Genomic DNA, 19,484 nt, shown 5'->3' with positions numbered 1-19,484 from the left:
GGGAAAATACAGGAAAACTTAAGTTATATTCTAGTCTTGTGTGATCTTAAGCAAGTTACCTATGTTTGCCTCAGCTTCCTAATTTGTAGAAAGGAAGATAATGGTACTCACCTCCCAGGGTTGTTGTAAGGATCAAAATGATATAATGATTGTGAAATATTTAACATGACTAGCATACAGTAAGCACTGTATAAATATTGACTGTTATTATTATCTTTTTAATTGAATAATTTCTTTAATTCTTTAATTGAATTTCTTTAATTCTTGCTTTGTTTTAGATGTGATTAGTATAAAATGCCAAAGGTAATAAGATTAATGATTTCTATGTAGGATAATTTGGAAGTGCATTTGGCTGAATGGGTGTCATCTGACTGATAATGTTATGTTTCATGTTTTAAATTCATGATATTATATATGTTATTATTGTATTTCTAGATTCTATTACACTGAAATTTGAGAGACCATTGTATCAGAAATGCTGTTAGACAAGTCACTTCTTTTGTCTGGATGCTATTAGATTACGAATTTGAGTTTTTAAAAGAATGTGATAAAACTAGATCTTTGAAAACAGATATTTAATGGGATATATTTTAAAACAAATAATAATAAGCTTGCTTTAATAAGCTTATTATTAATAATAACTCAGAAGACTGAGTTTTCATTTGAAATTTTTTTGCTATGGCTTATAAAAATTATGAAAATGTATAGGGTAGTTTAAAGATATAAATCAAGTATTTGCTGTGTCTGCAACCCCAGAATGTGGTTAGTTTTAATTTATAAGTAAAGGTAAATGAAATGTAACTGTTAGGGAAACATGAGAAAATTAATAGTATTCAAGCCCTAAATTATGATTAATGAAATTTTGCTATTTGAGAGCTATAATTTACTGTTGTCTGAATTGTCAAGAAGCCAATAGTATTAAATGGCAGTCTGAGAACTACAGGTGGATGTCTGTCCCTGGGAAAAGTTGAGGGAATGACCTTGGCAAGGCCTTGACTCAGTTTTCTCATTGTGCAGTTTCCTTTCTGGACAGGACATTTCTCTACCTGTTTAATCCTGATTCTTGCTTTTGATACCCTGTGACTACATGATTGGCTGTCGGATGAGACTCATGACTGGAATCAAACAGACCTAAGGGAATTTTTCCCCTTTTATGGTATATATTAAGTCAGTCTGTGCCCTTGAGGGGATGAGTCTTGACATTATATCTATGTCCCTCCTTTTCCTTTCATAGCAAATTTGTATAATTAAGGCAGATGAAAGTAGAAATTTTGTAAGTACAAGATGAAATCTATTAATTAATAGGTTGATACTGCAATATTTCTGAGTTACCATAATAGGATGTAATATGAAAAATCTTATAATTTTAATTAGTTTTTGTGATCAAATTACAATATAGGGATGCTATATCCTCCTAAAGGGTAGACTTAAACAAAGTAATAAGGCGTAGATGTATTGTAAAAGTTTTCTAATGAAATGGAATAATAAATTTTGAGAAAACAACATGATTAGAGTGTTTTCTCTAAAAACTATATACATACGTATATGATTGGCTTCCAAATGTTTCTAGTGTAGAAATTCAGGCTTTGGGTATGTTTTAGTAAAGTTCTCAAAATTTGATTAAGAATTTTACGTATCAAGTTATATGGATAATTGTAAAGAAAGTGAAATCATTTTCCCATTTTTAAAATATCTGTCTGAGCATTTTAAAAGACAGAGTTTATTTTACAAATTAGGCCCTCATGAATTTTTAAAAGATTCTTAGATGGGTTTAGGTAAGGTTTAGGTAAAGATAGAAACAGCAAGTGGTATATAAAAACGGAAATGGAGAGGATAGTTGAGGGTGCCCTGTCATAAGTGGGAATCTGTGTCTCTGTAAAGGATGTGAAAGAAAGAGGTCTAGAGTTGACTCTGCTTTATGTTGTGAAATGAGGGTCTAAACCCAATTTATGCCAGAATGATTTTCAGTTTTTCCAAGACATTTTTATTAAATAGTGAATCCTTTACGCTGGTAGTTTGGGTCCTTGGGTTTGTGGAATATGCTACTATGTTTGATTGCTTTTCAGGCTTGTGTAACTAATCTGTTCTACTAGTCAACTTCCTCTTTTTTTTTTTTTCTTCCCCCAAACCAATACCAAGTGATCATTGCTTTACATTATTCTTTGAGATTTGGTACTGCTAGGTTCCCTACTATTTCCCTTGAGGTTCTTGACTTTTTGTTCCTCAGGATGAATTTTGTTATGATTTTGCTTTCCTTCTCCAACTCTACCTTCCTTCTTAAACTCCCCTATACAAAGCCAGATCATAAAGCGTGTTTGGTCAGTCACCTAGTTAGTGAAGATGGTAGGCTACTAGGATGACCACTCCTAACATCTTTGCCTAGCAAACTGCCCTTAAATTGTCACATTAGAAAGAACTCTGAGATATCTCAGTTGCACCTCGGCGAGAAGGCCGGCTCTACAAGGCATATATACAAACCACTTTTGGTCTAGGATACTTTGCTCCTTGCATCTGGTGTAGTCCCTTGCTGTGTAGAATGGCCGAAGCTTCCCTTCTAGATCTGCCTCCATGGGGTCTTGAGAAGGAAATGGAGATGCCTGTTTCTCACATCTGTGCCCTAAAATCTATACCCCCCAAATACTTCTCTACCTTTTCATGAAGTTAAGTAAACTAATCTTTGACCTAGTATTGTTACTGGGTCTCTCTGTTTCGTTTTCTATGAATACTTAGCATAATGCATAATTTTCTAGCTCTCATAGCAGCTCTGGACATTCTGTATGGGACTAAGTTGTGCCTGGATTAGAACATTTCATATAGCTGGTGGTTTTCATGGAAGTGTGTTTCAATTCTCTCCCAGTTATGAATAATCTGGAACTGTTTCGCTTAATACAGAAATTTAGGAGTTGTTTGATAGAAGAGACCTTACTTAATATGGCAAGCCAGGAAGTCAGGAGTGTGCTTTCTGATGTGGACTACAAGACTGATTAGTTAAAAGTGACCAGTCACTACTTAGCATTGTACCCACTACATTTCACCTCAGAATAGACAGGGATGTCATTTGTGGTCCACAACTATCTTGCATAATAAATGATCCTAAACTTGATTATTGCCATTAGTAGGAAAGTACAGACAAGGGCAATTTCTGTTACAATATGAAAGACTACCCTAAGGATTAGAAGTATGATTTGTATGCCTTGTCGAATAGATAAGCTACACATGCAGTAAAGCATTCTTTCCTAGATGCTAATCAGACACCTTGTTTAATTTCCCAATATAGCAAACTAGGGGTTGTTAGATATTGGAGATATTGCCTAATATGGCAATCTAGGATATAAGGAGTACCTATTTAACTAGAGTGATCCTTAGATGACAGACATATATGCACTCTCGTGGGTTTTATAGGACCTAAAGTTCCTTAATATAACCTTTGAAAGGGGTCACTATTGTGCCACTAAGAGACACTGGAGTAGGACTTCCATGAATTATGCAAATCATATGTAGATATAATAAATGTCACAATTTGATTCCCATTCTTGGCTGTGGACCTTAGGAAAATGATCTTCTGAAATAATAAACTTTTTTTTTCCAGTAAGTACCAATTTTATGCATTGAATCGATCATCATTTAGTAAGTACTTAGTCTATGCTAGCATAGACAAAAATGAAACATTTCCTTATCTGAAGGGCTTTATCACATTCAATCAGGGGAGGCAACGTGTACTTATATATTAATATAAACAAAACATATACAAGGTAATTTTAGAGGGCAAGCACTAGAGCTGGGCAGCTAATGGGAAGATGTTACTTAGATGGGAGCACTTAAACTGAGCTGTAATAGCATTTATATAGCACTTTTAGTTTTGCAAAATACTATATATCTTATCTCACTTGAACCTACAATAGCCTTTTTAAATAGGTATTATTATTGCCTCAATTTTATAGATGAGGAAACTGAGGCAGAGAGAGGATAAGTGACTTGCCCAGGATCACACAGCTAATAAATGTCTGATTCTAGATTTGAACACAGGTCTTCCTGACTTTAAATACAAGATGCAAATTGGGGAGCAAGTGTGTTCCAATTACATAAAGCCACAGAGAGGGGAAGTTGAGTATCATGTGTAACAAACGGTAAGAAGGGCAGTGTGATTTGATCATCGATAGTATGTGAAAAGGAGTAATGTGTAAGTCTGGAAAAACAGTTGCAGCCATGTTGTGAAGGGTTTTAAATACCAAATAGTATAGTTTACACTTGATTTTAGAGACAGTCAGGAAACACTTGATTCTACTGACCAGAGCAGTAACATGGTCAGACTTGTGCTTTAAGAAAATCATATTGGTGTGGGGGACTGTATTGGAAAAGAGATAGGGTAGAAGTAGAGAGATTAATTATGAGGCTGTTGCAGTTGTCCAGGTGAGAGGTAATAGAGGCCTACACTAGTATGGTATTTAGAAAGAAAGGGATAGATGTGAGAGATGATGCAAATAAAACTTGGCAACTGAATTAATAAGTGGGGTGAGGAAGAGAAGTATTGAGGATGATTCGGGTTGCAACCTCCAGTGACTAGAAAGATGGTGGATGCCCATGACAGAAATAGGGAAATTCAAAAAAGCAGTGGATTTTTGAGGGGAAATGGTTTTGGTTATGTTGAATTTCAGATGCCTGGAGGAAATTCATTTGCAAATGTCTAATAGGCAGTTTGTGATATGGGCCAAGCACTTAGAGAAACTACAGCTGGATTTATATCTGCCCAGACTATACATAATTAAATCAACGGGAGGAGCCGTTGATGTTACTATGACCCAGAGCAGAGTGTTAAAATACTCCCAGTGTTTGAGGGCATAACCCCAGTTATGATCTAGCAAAAAGACTGAGGAGTGGTCTTATCAGTAGAAGGAGAACCAAAAAGAACAGTTTCACAAAAACTTATAGAGGAGAGTATAGGAGGAGAGGTGAGTCAAATATTGCAGAGAAGCCAAGAAGGATAAAGATTAAGAAAAGACTTTTATTTGGCAGATTATGATGATCTTATAGAGACAATTTCAGTTGAGTGATGAAGCAGGAAGCTGGATTGCAAAGGGTTGATAAGTGAGTGAAAGGAGAGCAAGTAGAGTCATCCAGAGTAGACAGGTTTTTCTGAGTTTGACTGAAAGGGGGTAGAACTAAAGGATGTCAGCTTGAGGTTATGAGAGGTTCAACCGAGAGTTTTTAAAGTTGGGGGAGACCTGGGTGTGTTTGTAGGCAACCGGAAAGGAACCAGTAGATAAAGAGAGATGCAGCAGAGAGAGAGGGAATTATTGTGGGGCAGTTTGCTATAGGAGACTGGAGATGATGGAGATGATAGGGATGCACGGCACATTGAGAGGATTGATATTTGCTTGAAGAAGAGTCAGCTTTGTCAAAAATTGTAGGACAGTAGGAGAGAATGGGGGATGGTGTCAAGGAATTGTGAGCTGAAGGAAGTGTGGGAGACTTTATGAGAGAAGGGAAGTTTTGGAATAGTTGCTTTAGGGTCTACAATTGAGAATCAATTAAAGAATGAAAGATTTCCTCACTGCAGTGAGGACTCAGGGATTAGAAAACAAAATTTTAGGTGATCTCGTCTATGTATTTGTGTGACTTCCTCCACCTCCATTAAGCAGGAAGTGAGTAGAAATGGCAGTCAAAGACGGTGAGATCTTTTCCAGGGTTGGGGTTTGGCAAAGTATGACTACAACTAGGTATGAACTAGAAGAGGTATAGAAGAAATAACAGACAAGGACTTTTTTTTTTTATTAAAAAACCCCACTTTGGTGATAGAAGCTACATATTTTATATGCATATGAAAACATTACATTAGTATATTATTCTCATATTAAAGATAATCATAGGATCATAGATTTAGAAAGAACATACTGCCCTTCTTACTGATTTAAAAATCATCCAGTCCATCCTCTTTTATTTTACAAATGATGAAACTGAGACCCAGAGAAGTTAAGAAACTAGCCCAAATACCTTGTATTTGAAGCTAGATCCTCCAGCTCCAGATCTAGCATTCTTTCCACCATACCATGCCACCTCTCCTGTTAACAGAAAGCGTCTTTCTGAAAAGTTACTTAAAAACCAGACTTGATGACTCAGATTCTTCTGAGTTGCTCTCTGGCTAAAAATGAGGCACTCAGCACCTTCCAAAGCAGTTTTTACTCTTCCTGGTTACTAAATGGCTATTTAGGGCAGCTAGGTGGCACAGTGGATAGAGTGCTGGACCTGGAGTCAGGAAGACCTGACTTCAAATCTGGTCTCAGACACTTACTAGCAGGGTGACCCTGGGCAAGTCACTTAACCCTATTTGCCTCAGTTTCTTCATCTGTAAAATGAGCTAGAGAAGGAATTGATAAACCACTTCACTATCTTTGCTAAGAAAAACCTCAAATGGGGTCATGGACATGACTACAGAATTGGATATGTCTGAAACAACTAAACAACAACAACAACAAATGGTTATTTAATGTGCTTCTGCTTTAATCAACCAGATAACATCAGAATTGCCCGAAACTACAACACATTTATTCCTTTAATTTCTTTCAGGTTTCTTTCAAATAAAATCATTTGTGCCTAATCATAACATGTTACTATCCTATCTTTCTAGAACACTCTTTAAATTATGTCAATGATGTTGATATTAGGGTCTGTATTAGTATATAAAAAAAAAAACTAAAACATTATAGTTTTGCGGCAGCCAGAAGAAAAAAAGATGGAAAAGAATAAAATAAGCTGATGTGAGAATTTTTATCATTTCTTCCTACTTTTGTCTAATGTTATTATCACTGGGACTGTATATGTAGACTGAAGAATTTCAGAAAAGTGCACTAGAGAAAGTTTGTTTTTAACCCAAATTGTCAAAATATATAATTTTGAAATTTCTAGTTTTTTACAAGAGACAAATTTTGGCTACATCTGGTTAGACAAAGGAAATACTCAATTCTCTCCCACACAACACTCCCCAGTGTCTCAGTGAATTTTATTTTATTTTCTCTATAATTCTGGGGAAAAAAGGCCTGCTTTTGCCACTTTTATAAATTTCTACATTGAATATATTGAAATAACTTGACTATCTTACAAATGCAAAGTTAAAAATATGTAAGTAGGAAATTATTGTGGAAGGGGAAAAATCAGTCATAATTGTATAGTTTTGGTATTGTTTTTGCTTAGTTAATTGGTAAAGCCCATTACTAATATATTTGCAACATTCTCTTCCTCCCTTACATATTAAAAAAATACATATTTTCTCCCATTTTCCTTTTTTTCCCTCCTGAGAATGCTTATTGATTGGTAAATTGATTGGTGCGTTCTTCACTTTATCTTTCCTTACTAAGACAATGCCTATCATACATATACAACATGTTTTCTTCCTTATATAATTATATGGGGTGTCCTCAAAAAGATCTTTGATTTATATCCATATAAATGCTTCTGCTTCTGCTGTTCAACAAGGTTATGATTTGAGGTTAAAAAAGCAAAAAAAAAAACCCATTTCTTTTTTTCCTAATAATATTTTATTTTCCTCAATTGCACGTAAAAGCAATTTTTAACATTTGTTTTTTAAAATTTTGAGCTCCAAATTCTCTCCCTCCCTCCCCTCCCTCTTCCCTAAAATGATAAGCAATTTGAGATAGGTTATACATGTGCAAACATGCAAAACATTTTCATACTGCTCTCTAGTTTTCCTGTCAGTGTTGTCAGATAGTAGAGCTTTCTTCTAGTTACTGATGTCTTTAGGTTTATCTTATACAATGCTACTGTTTTTGTTTCTATATGTTATGAGTGTACTCTTTTTCATTGATTGAACTTAACTTTTTTCTTAACTAGTAAGAAGTAATTTTGATGATTATTGTTTTATAGTACAGTGTGGGATCTGGTACTTATAGATGTCTTCCTTTGTTTTTATTTTTTTTTAATTATTATTATACTTGAGATAAATTTGTGACCCTTTGTTCCTTCATATGAATTTTAAAATTTTTTTTATAATTTTATGAAGTATCACTTTGTGAGTTTGATTTGTACAATATTGAATAAGTATATTAATTTAGGTAGAAATTTAGTTGGAGATGTGTGATTTGTTGGGTTTTTTAAAAAGTTCTTTATTGATGTCTTTTGTTTTTTTTATATCACCATAATTTTCCCTATATTCTTCCCCTTCCTCTTCCCGGAGCTGTCCCATATAAAAAATAATATTTTTAAGACACAAAGGAGAAAAAAATTGGCTTAATTGATTAATAAACTGAAAAAGTCTGAAAAAGTGTTTAGTGTGTGCAACACTCGTTGATCTCCCAACTTTACCAAAAAAAAAAAAAAAAGGTGTTTTGGGAATTTCTTCTCATATCTCCTCTTTCCAGCCATGCTTATTCTTTATAATTTCTCAACATTGAATTTTGTTTTTTGTATGTATGTGGTGTTTTTTTCCATTCACAATGTTAGAGTTGTGTATATTGTTTTCTTGACTCTGTTCACTTTACTTCACTATGTATTCATCACAGTCACCTTTATTTTTACGTCACATTAAAACTCAATTTTATTCTTGTGCCAAAATTTGTTTATTCCATTCCCCAATCAATAGACAGCTACTCTGTTTTTAAAACATTTTGTGTTCCTTATTATCTTTCATCCCCCATATCCAAGCTATTGACAAGGCCTGCCAATTTCACCTTCAACATCTCTTGAATATGCCCCCTTCTCTCTTCTGACACTGACATCACTCTAGTGCAACTCCCCATCACCGCAAGCCTTGATTATTGGACTACCCTGCTGGTGGTTCTGCCTGCCTCAAATCTCTCCCCATTCCAATTCATTCTCCATTCAGCCACTTAAATGATTTTCCTAAAACCCAGGTCTGATCATGTTACTTATGGCTTCCTATTGACTTCAGGAGCAACTACAAAATGCTGAGTTTGGCATTCAGAGCTCTAACCTAGTCCCCACCTGCATTTCCAGTCTTCTTCCATCTTAATCTCTGACTCTTACTGTGTTCCAGTGACCCTGGCCTCCTGGCTGTTTCACAAACAATACACTCTCAGCTCTGGATATTTTCTCTGGCTGTCCCCCATACCTGGCATACTTTCCCTCCTCTGCTCCAACTACTGACTTCATAAATATGTATTGATTGATTGATTGCTATCACAAAAAAGTGCTATAAATATCTTGGTGTATATGAGTATTTTTCTTATCATTGGTCTCCTTGGGATATAAGCCTATAAATAGAATTTCTGGGTCAGAAGTTATGGATATCTTAGTCACTTTATTTGAATAATTCCAAATTCCTTTCTGGAACAGTTATGCTGATTCACAACTTGAACAACATTTATCTTCCCACAACCCCTCCAACGTTGACTATTGTCATCTTTGCCAACTCGCAGGATGTGTGGTAAAACCTCAGGGTTGTTGTGATTTTCAGTTCTGTTATTATTGGTGATTTGGAGCATTCTTTCCTGTGACTGTTAATACTCTGTAGTTCTTTTGAGAATGTTTTTCTATATTCTTTAACCACTTATCTATTGGAGAATGGCTTTCGGTCTTATGTGTGTGTTTTTTTGTGTATACATATGTGCGCACATAAACAATTAACAGATATATATCTATTGTCAGAGGAATTTGACAAAGATTTTTTTTTCATTTAATTGCCTCCCTTCTTATCCTAAATACCTTAGTTTTGTCTGGATAGAAGATTTCCTGTTTTATGTAACCCATGTTATCTATTTCATCTTTTGTAATTTTATAATCTTGTCTTTATCCTTTGTTTAAGAATGCATTTTCCACATTTTTTGGATAATTTGTGCGGCATGGGTACTGATTGTTCTTTAAAAGTTTGATAGCATTCTCATGTGAATCAATTAGAACCAGTTTTTGAGATATCCTTTTGGAGTTCTCTCTTCTAAACACATTGTTATTGCCTTGTAGATCTTGTTCCCTATCTCCCCTCCCTCCTTTTTCTTTGTTGTGTGCTAGTCTTGGAAATTCCTGTAGGTGAGTGAGAGGATATTGCCCCATGGTATGAATCTTCCTATATCCCTAATTGTGTAGTTCATCATTAGCTTTTGCCCTCCTCTTAGTCATTCCTCCTCCGAACCCATTTTCCTCAAAATCTCTTCCTTGGATGTATTCCCTCCCACTCTTCTTACCTCCCAGGAGCTCTGAGTGGTCTCTCTTAGCACCAAATCCTTGCAAATAATACCCATTATAAGGTCCCTATATCCCTTAATAGAATGTCACTTTTGTCTCATGTGAGCATTTATCAGTGGTATCTCTTCCCACCTCAGATACAAAATATCTGTCTTTCTTTTTCCCCTTTTCAAACCTTTCCTTTTCCTCCTTGACCATTCTCCTTTAGGCTCTCTTCTTCCTGAGAGCTCCAGTGCTCTTTGTAACACATTCCATCTCCTCCCACATTCTCTAGTAGGTGCAGAATAGTCTTGTTATTTGAATTTCCTTTCTTTTGTGTTTTAAGATCTTTATCCTGATTACTTCCACAACTAATTGTTTCTGAATTGGATTATTAAATTTAACCACTAAGTGCCTTGGAGTTTGCAGTCTCTTTTTTTTTTCCTCCCTTAGGGACAATTTATGAATTCTTTCAATCAGAATTTCATTTTCTGTGCTTTGGACAGTTCTCTTCTATGATTTCTATTATTATAGTATTTTTTTTTCCTGTCATGCTCTTCTGGGAGACCCATGATCTTTAGTTACAGCCTATCCTGTCTTCTTGCATAGTGAGCATATTAAAAACTTTTTCCCCCTCTTCTTCTGGATTGTCCTTTAATATATTTGCATTTCCAATCTATTTTCTCTTTTTTTTTTACCCTTTGGTGAGGCTTGTCAATGAGATTCCAGTTTTTTTTATTCTGCCCATTATGTTTTCTGAGTAAGCCATAAATTCTACTCCCATAATTCTCATTTTTCTTTTCAGCTACTTAAGATTAGCATGTTGTGGTTCCATGTTCTCACATTCCACTGGGTCCTCTGTCTCATCAAGTGTTGGATCATTTTCCTTTATATTGCAGTATTTATTTACAGATGTCTGTACTCTTTTACAAGATCTGGAGTCCATATTTCCTTTTGCTTTTAATATTTTCCCTGTTGACTTATTTGCTGATGTTTACGGTCTCTTGAGTTTTCTTCTTCCTGAAGTCTTTGATCATTCCAGTTCGTTTTTCCCTCATTTTCCGTTATTGCTCACTTTCCGACATGGTTGGTCATGCATTGATCAGACTAAGTATTTTAACGTAGTTTTTTTTTTAAATGTTGCTATTCTTGTATTCATTGTTCTCCTGGTTCTACTTAACTTTGTTCTGCATTAGTTCATATTAACTAAATTTCTTTCTTAAAGTGAAATAATAATCTTTACATTCATAACCCACAATAAGTTCAACCATTCTTTAATTGTCTAAGAGGCACAGTCTAAGCCAGCTCCTTAGATCCTAGTTCTTTTTTCCTTTGTATCCCCCTCCTTTTAATATCCCCATCCCACTCACATTTACAGGAGCAGGTGGTTTGATTTTTTTTTTTAATATTCTCCCAAGAATATCCCTCTGGAATAAATTCTCCCTCTCAGAACCCTCCCCCATTCCCATTTTTTATTTGATTTATTCCCTATTGAGTTTGATATATTTCTGTACCAAAAGTGTGGATGTGTTCAACCCTTCTTTATCTGTTTAAGATTGTTTCATCTGATGCCAATTTTGCCATGTTTGCATAGTTTTCTACAGAATCTTGGTTGTTAGAAATAGCAAGTTCTATCTCCTTCTTCCTTCTTTCTACACTAGGATATAACTTTTACCCTCCCTTCTTTAAAATCTCACAGTTATGGTTGGAAAATTCTAATCTGCAACAAAAGTCCCTGAGACGAAGCTCTGAGACTGATTTATAAATTTATTAGGGAAATTGGTGGTCCATAATAAGTTGGGCCAAGATCTTTCTCATGGTCAGGAATCCTGATGCTCAAGGGGCTAAGGGGCTTTCTAAATCTTGGGGAGTCCCTGGGAGTTTCCCCAGTCATGGGGAGGTTCTTTCAGAAGTGTGGAAACTTCTTATGATTGGCTAATCTTCATAAGCAGAAGAGCTCCCATGATTGGCCACAGGCAGTGTCCATCAATCACAATCACTTTGTCAGCAGGCCTTTCATAGGTCATTAGCTACAGGCTGTCTACCGGAGACCATCTCAGCAGGGGCTTTCCATGGCCCCTCAAACACATGTGTTTGGCCAGCTATTTCCTAGGGCCCAAGGAAGTTGTGGCTTTGAAGCAAAGATCACTAGGGAGTGGGCAGTGGTGGTTCACAGGAGTGGAAAGGCAAATGAAACTTATTTCAAGTACTACACTTGGAATGGGGGGTGGGATTATCACACTGATAATTACTTATAACAGACCTACCTAATGCAGTATGACTATCTGATAAATCAACCACAATTAATAATCAATCATAACTCTTATCTTGATAATAGCATTAGCTAATTCTATTCTGCTTAATTCACTAATACAATTACTGATACCAGTCAAATCACAATGTATTGAGAAAATGCTGATTAAATGAAGTAGGTGTAACAAAATTATCTTCACAAAATAAAACCAAGCCACCACAGAGGACATCTGTTTTTCTTATTTATTTCCCTTGATGCACTTTAAAGACATAAGGTTCTGAAGGAATACTCACTTTTACTCTCCTATTAGAATGTTTGCAGTATATCATTGCATAATTCCTTCCAGTTGTTCAAATAAATATAAATTTCTTGGTGTCTCTTGACTACATCTTTGATCAATCATATTAAAAAGAACTTCATCAAGGAAAAGTCACTATTTTAAGTATTCTATCTAGATTTTCAAGTATAGTTCACTTTCATGATAATTATTTTGATATATTTAAGGAAGGATAAGGGAGAGGAAAAAACTCCTAGAGCTTTCTTACCTCCTTGCCCATGTTTACGCCATTCCTCATACCGTAATGATTGAAATCTGCTTCTTTTACCATTTGGCAAATTCTATTTTTTAAAGTGTTATTTTTCTTCCCAAGCTGTTAATTTTCTTTTCATAATTTTCTTGAATCACTCTTATTTTTTTCCTCAAATTTTTCCTCTTTCACTTGTATCTCCTTTTTAACTCTTCCAAGAATTCTTGAAGAGCTTCTGTCCAATTCGCATTTTTTTTTTTGAGACTTTGATTGTAGTTGTTTTCATCTTGTTGCCTTCTGAGTTTGTGTTTTGATCTTCACTGTCACCATAGTAGTTTTTATGATCAGGTTCTTGTTTGTTTGTTATATGCCCATTTTTCCAGCCTGTTCCTTGACTTTGAACTTTATGTTAATATTAGACTCTGTTCACCTGGGAGTAGGAAGGCACTGTCCCAAACTTTAGGCCTTTTTATACTGTTGTTTTCAGAGCTAGTTCTGTGGTATAGTACAAGGAGAGGTGTGGTCACTGCTCTTCTGGCCTATTTTCTGGTATTTACCCAGGAAAGGGCTCTGTTTCCCTGCAGCCAGAAGTGGTAGTGCTTCTCTCTGCCCTGGAACTGTGACCAGGACCCCTGTTCCCTTCTGAAAAACCACAAGTACTCCTCTCTGCTCAGGAACTGCAATCCAGAGCTGCACATGTTCAATGGAGTTGCAACTCATAGACCTATACCCATTGTCAGCTCAGGGTCCTCTGTAATCTCTTTACAACCAGTTGCCCTCTCTGACCCGAAAGCTCCCAAAGCAGCTTCTGCTCCTGTTGCAGTTGCCTCCAAGGCCCACTAATGGTGTTGTCACCACATGCACTCCAGGGCAATTCCAACGCCAGTGTCATAGACCTCTCCTACCAACCTCTTAAGTTCTCTTGGGCTGGAAAAATGTATCACTCTGAACTTTGTATAATGTGGTACACTAGAATTCAATTTGATGCGTTATTTTAAAGTTGTTTGGAAAGATTTTGCCTGGGTTGCTTCCTCTGCTCTGCCATCTTGGTTCTCTCCCTTTCCCCATCCTGTTATCTTAAATTAAATGGGGATTTAGTGCATACTTAGACCATAAAAGGTAGTATCATCCATGTGGAAGATTCTTGGGGAACTGCTGCCATGAAACTGCAGGACTCAAGCATACATGAACATTGATTCGTGTAGTTAGGAGAAGTTTTTTGCCATTGGCTATGAAATCAGAATCATTAGTGTTTTTGACATGAGCTGATTCAACAACAGAAGTGGCCAATTTGCTGGGTATGAAGTGAAATTTCTGATTTGTTTTGATTTTCCTTCATCTTAATATTAGTGATTTGGCACATTCTTTCATATGCTTATTAACTGTTTATATCTCTTTTGAGAAGTATTTAATTATATCCTTTGACCCTAAGTTTCATTTAACTTTTTTCTTCTTTTCTTTTCAGGATAAAAGTGATATCCCTGGAACTAGACAACTTTTTTTTATACTTTGCTGGTGGTCCAGAAATAAGACTCTTTGGAAAAAGAAACCAGGACAGAAAAAACATCTAAACTTTATTTATCCAGTTGCCTGCATGAGAGACCTGGGTTCTAGGAAAGAAAAAAATACCAGTCATCTTTTCAGGATAAATTGTACATTTATTGGGCTGAGAACAATTCTTTGTGGAGTGTCTGGAGCCGTGATTTGAAAACTTCATTGATATTTTATTTGCACTTTGGATCATAAGCATGAGTGAGTTCTGGTTGTGTTTCAATTGCTGTATTGCAGAGCAGCCTCAGCCTGTAAGTATGAAGTAATATTAATACATATGGGATAAACAGGGTATTGGGGGCTGACTTTGAAGGAGACGCAAATTCTAAAACCAAGAGACAGTTCTGAGGGGTCCTGTGAAGGGTCCTTTGGAGAGTAGAGCTATGGATCTCTCAATAGTTGTCTAGTGGTGAAGGTAGCGGGGAACTGACCCCTCCCTTTACTTCCTTTTTGCTCCCTGGACTTTTTAAAGCATCAATGCTAGTAAAGACTCTAATTGTGGAAGTCCTATCCATTTTTAGTCATGGTTCTTTAAAAGTTAAATGATCACAAAGTAGTTTTACTAATGAGAGATGCTGGGGTGGTTTTAGGAATCTTTTTTTTTTTTTTTTTTTATAAGGAGAGGATAGTAAAGAGAATTGAAAATAATTTAAGAAATACTAAACTACTTGTTTTAAGGTTTAAGTGTAAAAATTGCCTTTATGTAATCAAAACAACTCTATGGCAGTAGAATAGTATTGTTTTTCTGTAGAGCAGGGATTTTTTTTCTTTTAATTTTAAATAAATGGTTTATTGATGCTTCAATTTTTTTTTTTTTTTTTTTACTGTGAGCTTAACCATCCAACACAAATCTTTCAATCTACAAATGAGGAATATAGAAAAATTTGTAAACTCTTATGTGTAACTTGTTTTTTTCTTAAATAATTTGTTATTTAATATTATATAATATGCATTATATAACATTTAATTTAATATTTAATATTAATAATTTATTATCAACAGACAACAAATAACAAAATTTTTCTATGTGAAGAATAGAAAAAGAGCATTGTAAATGAAACACTGACTTTATTTTAAAAAGCTTGTTTTTTTTTAAAAAGCTTCTAACAAATTAAACACATTACTTTTATAGTTATCCTGCTTGTCTGCCCTCTAAACTTTCTTTTTTGAATGCTTCAATGACTCTCTTTTCTTTTCTTTTCTTTTCTTTTTTTTTTACCTGGCTGTCACTTATGCCCTTCATGCCATCTAAATCCTCTTCCAAATTAAAAAATCACCCCCCCCCTTGATAGATGAGCATGGATAGGTAAACACAACAGATCCATGAATTAGCAGTGTCTGAAAATTGGCATCTCATTTTACTTCTTGTATCCATCACTTCTGTGGCAAGAAATGGCTAACATGCTTTATCATTGGTCCTCTGGAATTGTAGTTGATCATTATTTTGATCAGAGTTCTTAAGTCTTTCATAGTTATTTTTCTCTATAACATTGTAGTCACTGTATGAATTATTTACCTGGTTCTTCTCATTACACTCAGTGTTAGAGGCAGGTAGAGGACTCAGTGGATAAAGCAGTGGACTTGGAATTGGAGACCTGAATTCAAACTTAGCCCCCGACACTTATTTGCTGTATGAATCTGGGCAAGTCAGTTAATCTTTGTCTGTCTTAATTTCCTCAACTGTAACTATAAAATGGGAGTGATAATAACCTACCTCCCAAGGTTGTTGTGAGGATCAGATGAGAATTTTGTAAAGCACTTAGCACAGTGCTTGGGACATATTAGATGATTAATAAATGCCTGTACACTTCCCTTTCTTTGTACTGATACTTTACAAAAAAAATCACTGTAACTTACTAATGCACCCTTCCCCCTACAGAAAGCTCTCCTATTAATGATAAATTTAGTTAAGAAAAACAAGTCCCCATAATGCAGAATTAGAAATTATCAGTGATCTCTCAGTTACCAATCAAATGGCCTTTTCTTGATCTTTATCCTTCTTGACCTCTCTGCTGACATTGTTGGCCACTGGATATTTGCTCTCCTCTCTGTTTTTGTAATGCTTTTTCCTTTTGGTTCTGTTTCTACCAATCTGTAGTTCCTCATTCTCCTTTACTATATTAGCGTCAATATCATAGCTTTAATCTGTAGATCTACTCTACATCTCTGTTGTGGTCCCTCTTCTCTTCTCTCAGTTGGTAACCTCATGCATTCCCTTGGGTTTAATTATCATGTCTGTGCAAATGGCTTCCTGATCTATATATCCACCCCTACTCTCTTTCATGAGCTCTAGTCTCACATTATCTATTACCTATTAGATACTTCCAACTGGTTACCCAATGGACAGCAAAAGCTCACTATATCCAGACTAAACTCATCATCTTTCCCCTATATCCTCTATCCTTCTAAATTTTTCCTTTATCTTTAAAGAGCACCACCATCCTTCCGTTAACCCTTGATTAGCATTCTTGATGTCATCTCCAACTGTCCTCTATCCTTTACCCCACACACCTATTTAGTTGACCAATCTTATTGTTCCTAACTCTACATCTCTTATTCTTCTTTTCTGCATCCACACAGCCACCACTCTTTTTCAGATCCTTGTCACCTCTCACTTGTACTATTTCAATTGATAGCCAAATTGATCTCCCTGACTCAAGAATCATTTCCTCTCTAGTCCATCCTCCAGTTAGTCAATCAATCAATCAGATATCTATTAAGCATCTCCTTTGTGCCAGGCATTTTGATAGGCATTAGAGATGCAAAGAACCATCCCTATTCATATGTGAAGCATACATTCTATTCTGTGCAGGTCTGACCATGTCACTGTCTTACTCAATAAATTCCTATTACCTCTAGAAGCAAATATAAACTCTCTTTTGCTTTTAAAACCTTCCATAACTGGACCCCAACCAGCCATATTACTCATTACTCCACTTCCTTCCCTCTGTAGTCCAGTCAAATTGGCATTCACAGTGTCCCTCACACATGGCACTCAGTTTCCCAAATCCCTGCCTTTAAACTGACTGACACTATACCTGGACCACCCTCCCTCTCCACCTCTGCCTCTTAGAATCCCTAGTTTCCTTCAAGATTCAATTTAAGTAGAGTACCATCTTCTATATCAGCTGTTCTTAACTTTTTTTGTGTGTGTCATGGATCCTTTTGGCAGTTGGGCAAAGCCTAAGGTGTTCTCAGTCTCTCTCTCTCCCTCTCACTTAAATGAGTATGTATCTATACACATATATACATATTTATATTTAATTAATGGTTAGTAAAAATAATGATGTACTTTTCCCATCTATGTTTAAGGAGCCTCTAAAATCTATCCATGAAGTCATGGATCCCAGGTTAAGAACTCTTGTTCTGCATGAAGCCTCATTGCCATGGTTTCAGCTATTCCCTGCACATAGATGATTCCCAAATCCTTATCTACTGCCCTGACCTCTCCACCTTTTAGAATCTTCAATTTCCTTGAAAGTGCAGCTCAAGCTCCATTTTCTCCATGGGCTTTTCCTGATGCCTTTAGCAGTGAGTTCCTCCTCTCACTCTCAACCCAGCTCCGTCCCAAGTTACCTTGTAATTATTTTGTGTTTATCTCATCTGTAAAATGAACTGGAGAGAAAAAAGGCAAACCACTCCAGTATCTTTACCAAGAAAATCCCAAATGGAGTCATGAAGAATCAGACACAACTGAAAAAAAAATAAACCAAAAAACATGACTGAAGCAAGGTTGCCCACTTTTTCCACTGTTATTTGGTACAGAACTGGAAGTGTTAGCAGTAAGAAAAGAGAAAGTAATTTAAAAAATAAAGTTAGGTAATGAGAAAATAAAACTATTTCCTGTTTTCTGATGATATGATGGTTATTACTTGGAAAACACCAGGGAATCAGCAAGGATATGAATTGAAATTATTAATAGCTTTGGCAAATTTGTAGGCTACAAAACAAATCCTCAAAAGTAAATAGCATTTCTGTATGTTAATAACAAAACCCAAGAAACACTAATAGGGAATTCCCATTCCAAATAACTACAAAATGCATAAAATGTCTGGGACTCAGACTCCCAACGCACACAAAAGACATTTATGGATTTAATTACAAACCACTCCTTAAAGAATTAAGGAACAACCAAAATAGCTGGTGGAATATTCAGTGCTCATGACTATGCCATGCCAATGTAATAAAAATGATGATACTACCAAAATTAGTTTATATTTTTAATTCCATACTAATCAAATTATCAAGAGGATACTTTACAGAGCTTGATAAAATAATACCAAAATTCATTTGGAAAAACAGAAGATCTAGAAGATTGAGGGAAACAATGGAAAAAAGTAAGGAAGAGAGAATACACTCAGACTTCAAATTATATTATAAATTAACAGTCATCAAAATGACCTGATACTAGTTAAAAAAAAAATAGAGAAATAGATCAATGGAAAAGACTAGACAAGGGAGATTCAGAAACAATAGAACTCAACAATCCATTGTTTAATAAAGTAGAAAATATAAGCTACGCAGGGAAAACTCCTGTTGATAAAAGTTGCTAGAAAACTGGAAAGCAGTCTTACAGAAATTAGATTTATATGAAATCTTACACCACACTCTACAATCTATTCTAAATAGATGTATGACTAATAATAAGGATCATACTATTAAAAAATAGAAGAGGAACAGATTATGTACTTCTCATAGCTATGAGTAAGAAATGTATTCTTAAATGAGATAGAGGCAATTATAAAATAAAAAATATGTAACTCTGATTAGTTATAACTGCAGAGATTCTGCACAGACAATATTTAATACATCCAAGATAAGAAGAGAGGTGGGCCAACTTGGAAAAACAAAATATTTGTATCAGATTTCTTCAGTAAGTGTATGGTATCTAAGATATATGAGGCAGCTAGGTGGCACAGCAGATAAAGCTTTGAACCTGGCATCAGAAAGACCTGAGTTCAGATTTGGCCTCAGACACTTAACATGACTCCAGGCAAGTCACTTAACCCTGTTTGCTTTAC

The 19,484-nt window shown here is 35.5% G+C and overlaps 1 protein-coding gene across 1 annotated transcript in view; it reads left to right on the top strand.

Moving 5' to 3' along the window:
- CDC42SE2 (CDC42 small effector 2) overlaps window positions 1–19,484 on the top strand; it is a 130,465-nt gene that overhangs the window by 63,432 nt on the left and 47,549 nt on the right. The window contains exon 3 of the mRNA XM_027869235.1: window positions 14,378–14,714. Within this exon, the coding sequence (XP_027725036.1) occupies window positions 14,661–14,714 (54 nt within the window). The 5' untranslated portion in view covers window positions 14,378–14,660. The remainder of the gene's footprint in view (window positions 1–14,377; window positions 14,715–19,484) is intronic.

The sequence above is a fragment of the Vombatus ursinus genome, unplaced genomic scaffold, assembly GCF_900497805.2.
Source record: "Vombatus ursinus unplaced genomic scaffold, bare-nosed wombat genome assembly UNPS02014792.1, whole genome shotgun sequence".
Classification (NCBI taxonomy): Eukaryota; Metazoa; Chordata; class Mammalia; order Diprotodontia; family Vombatidae; genus Vombatus; species Vombatus ursinus.
Note: the sequence above shows the minus strand (reverse complement) of the source record. Positions and strands in the feature narration are given on the sequence as shown.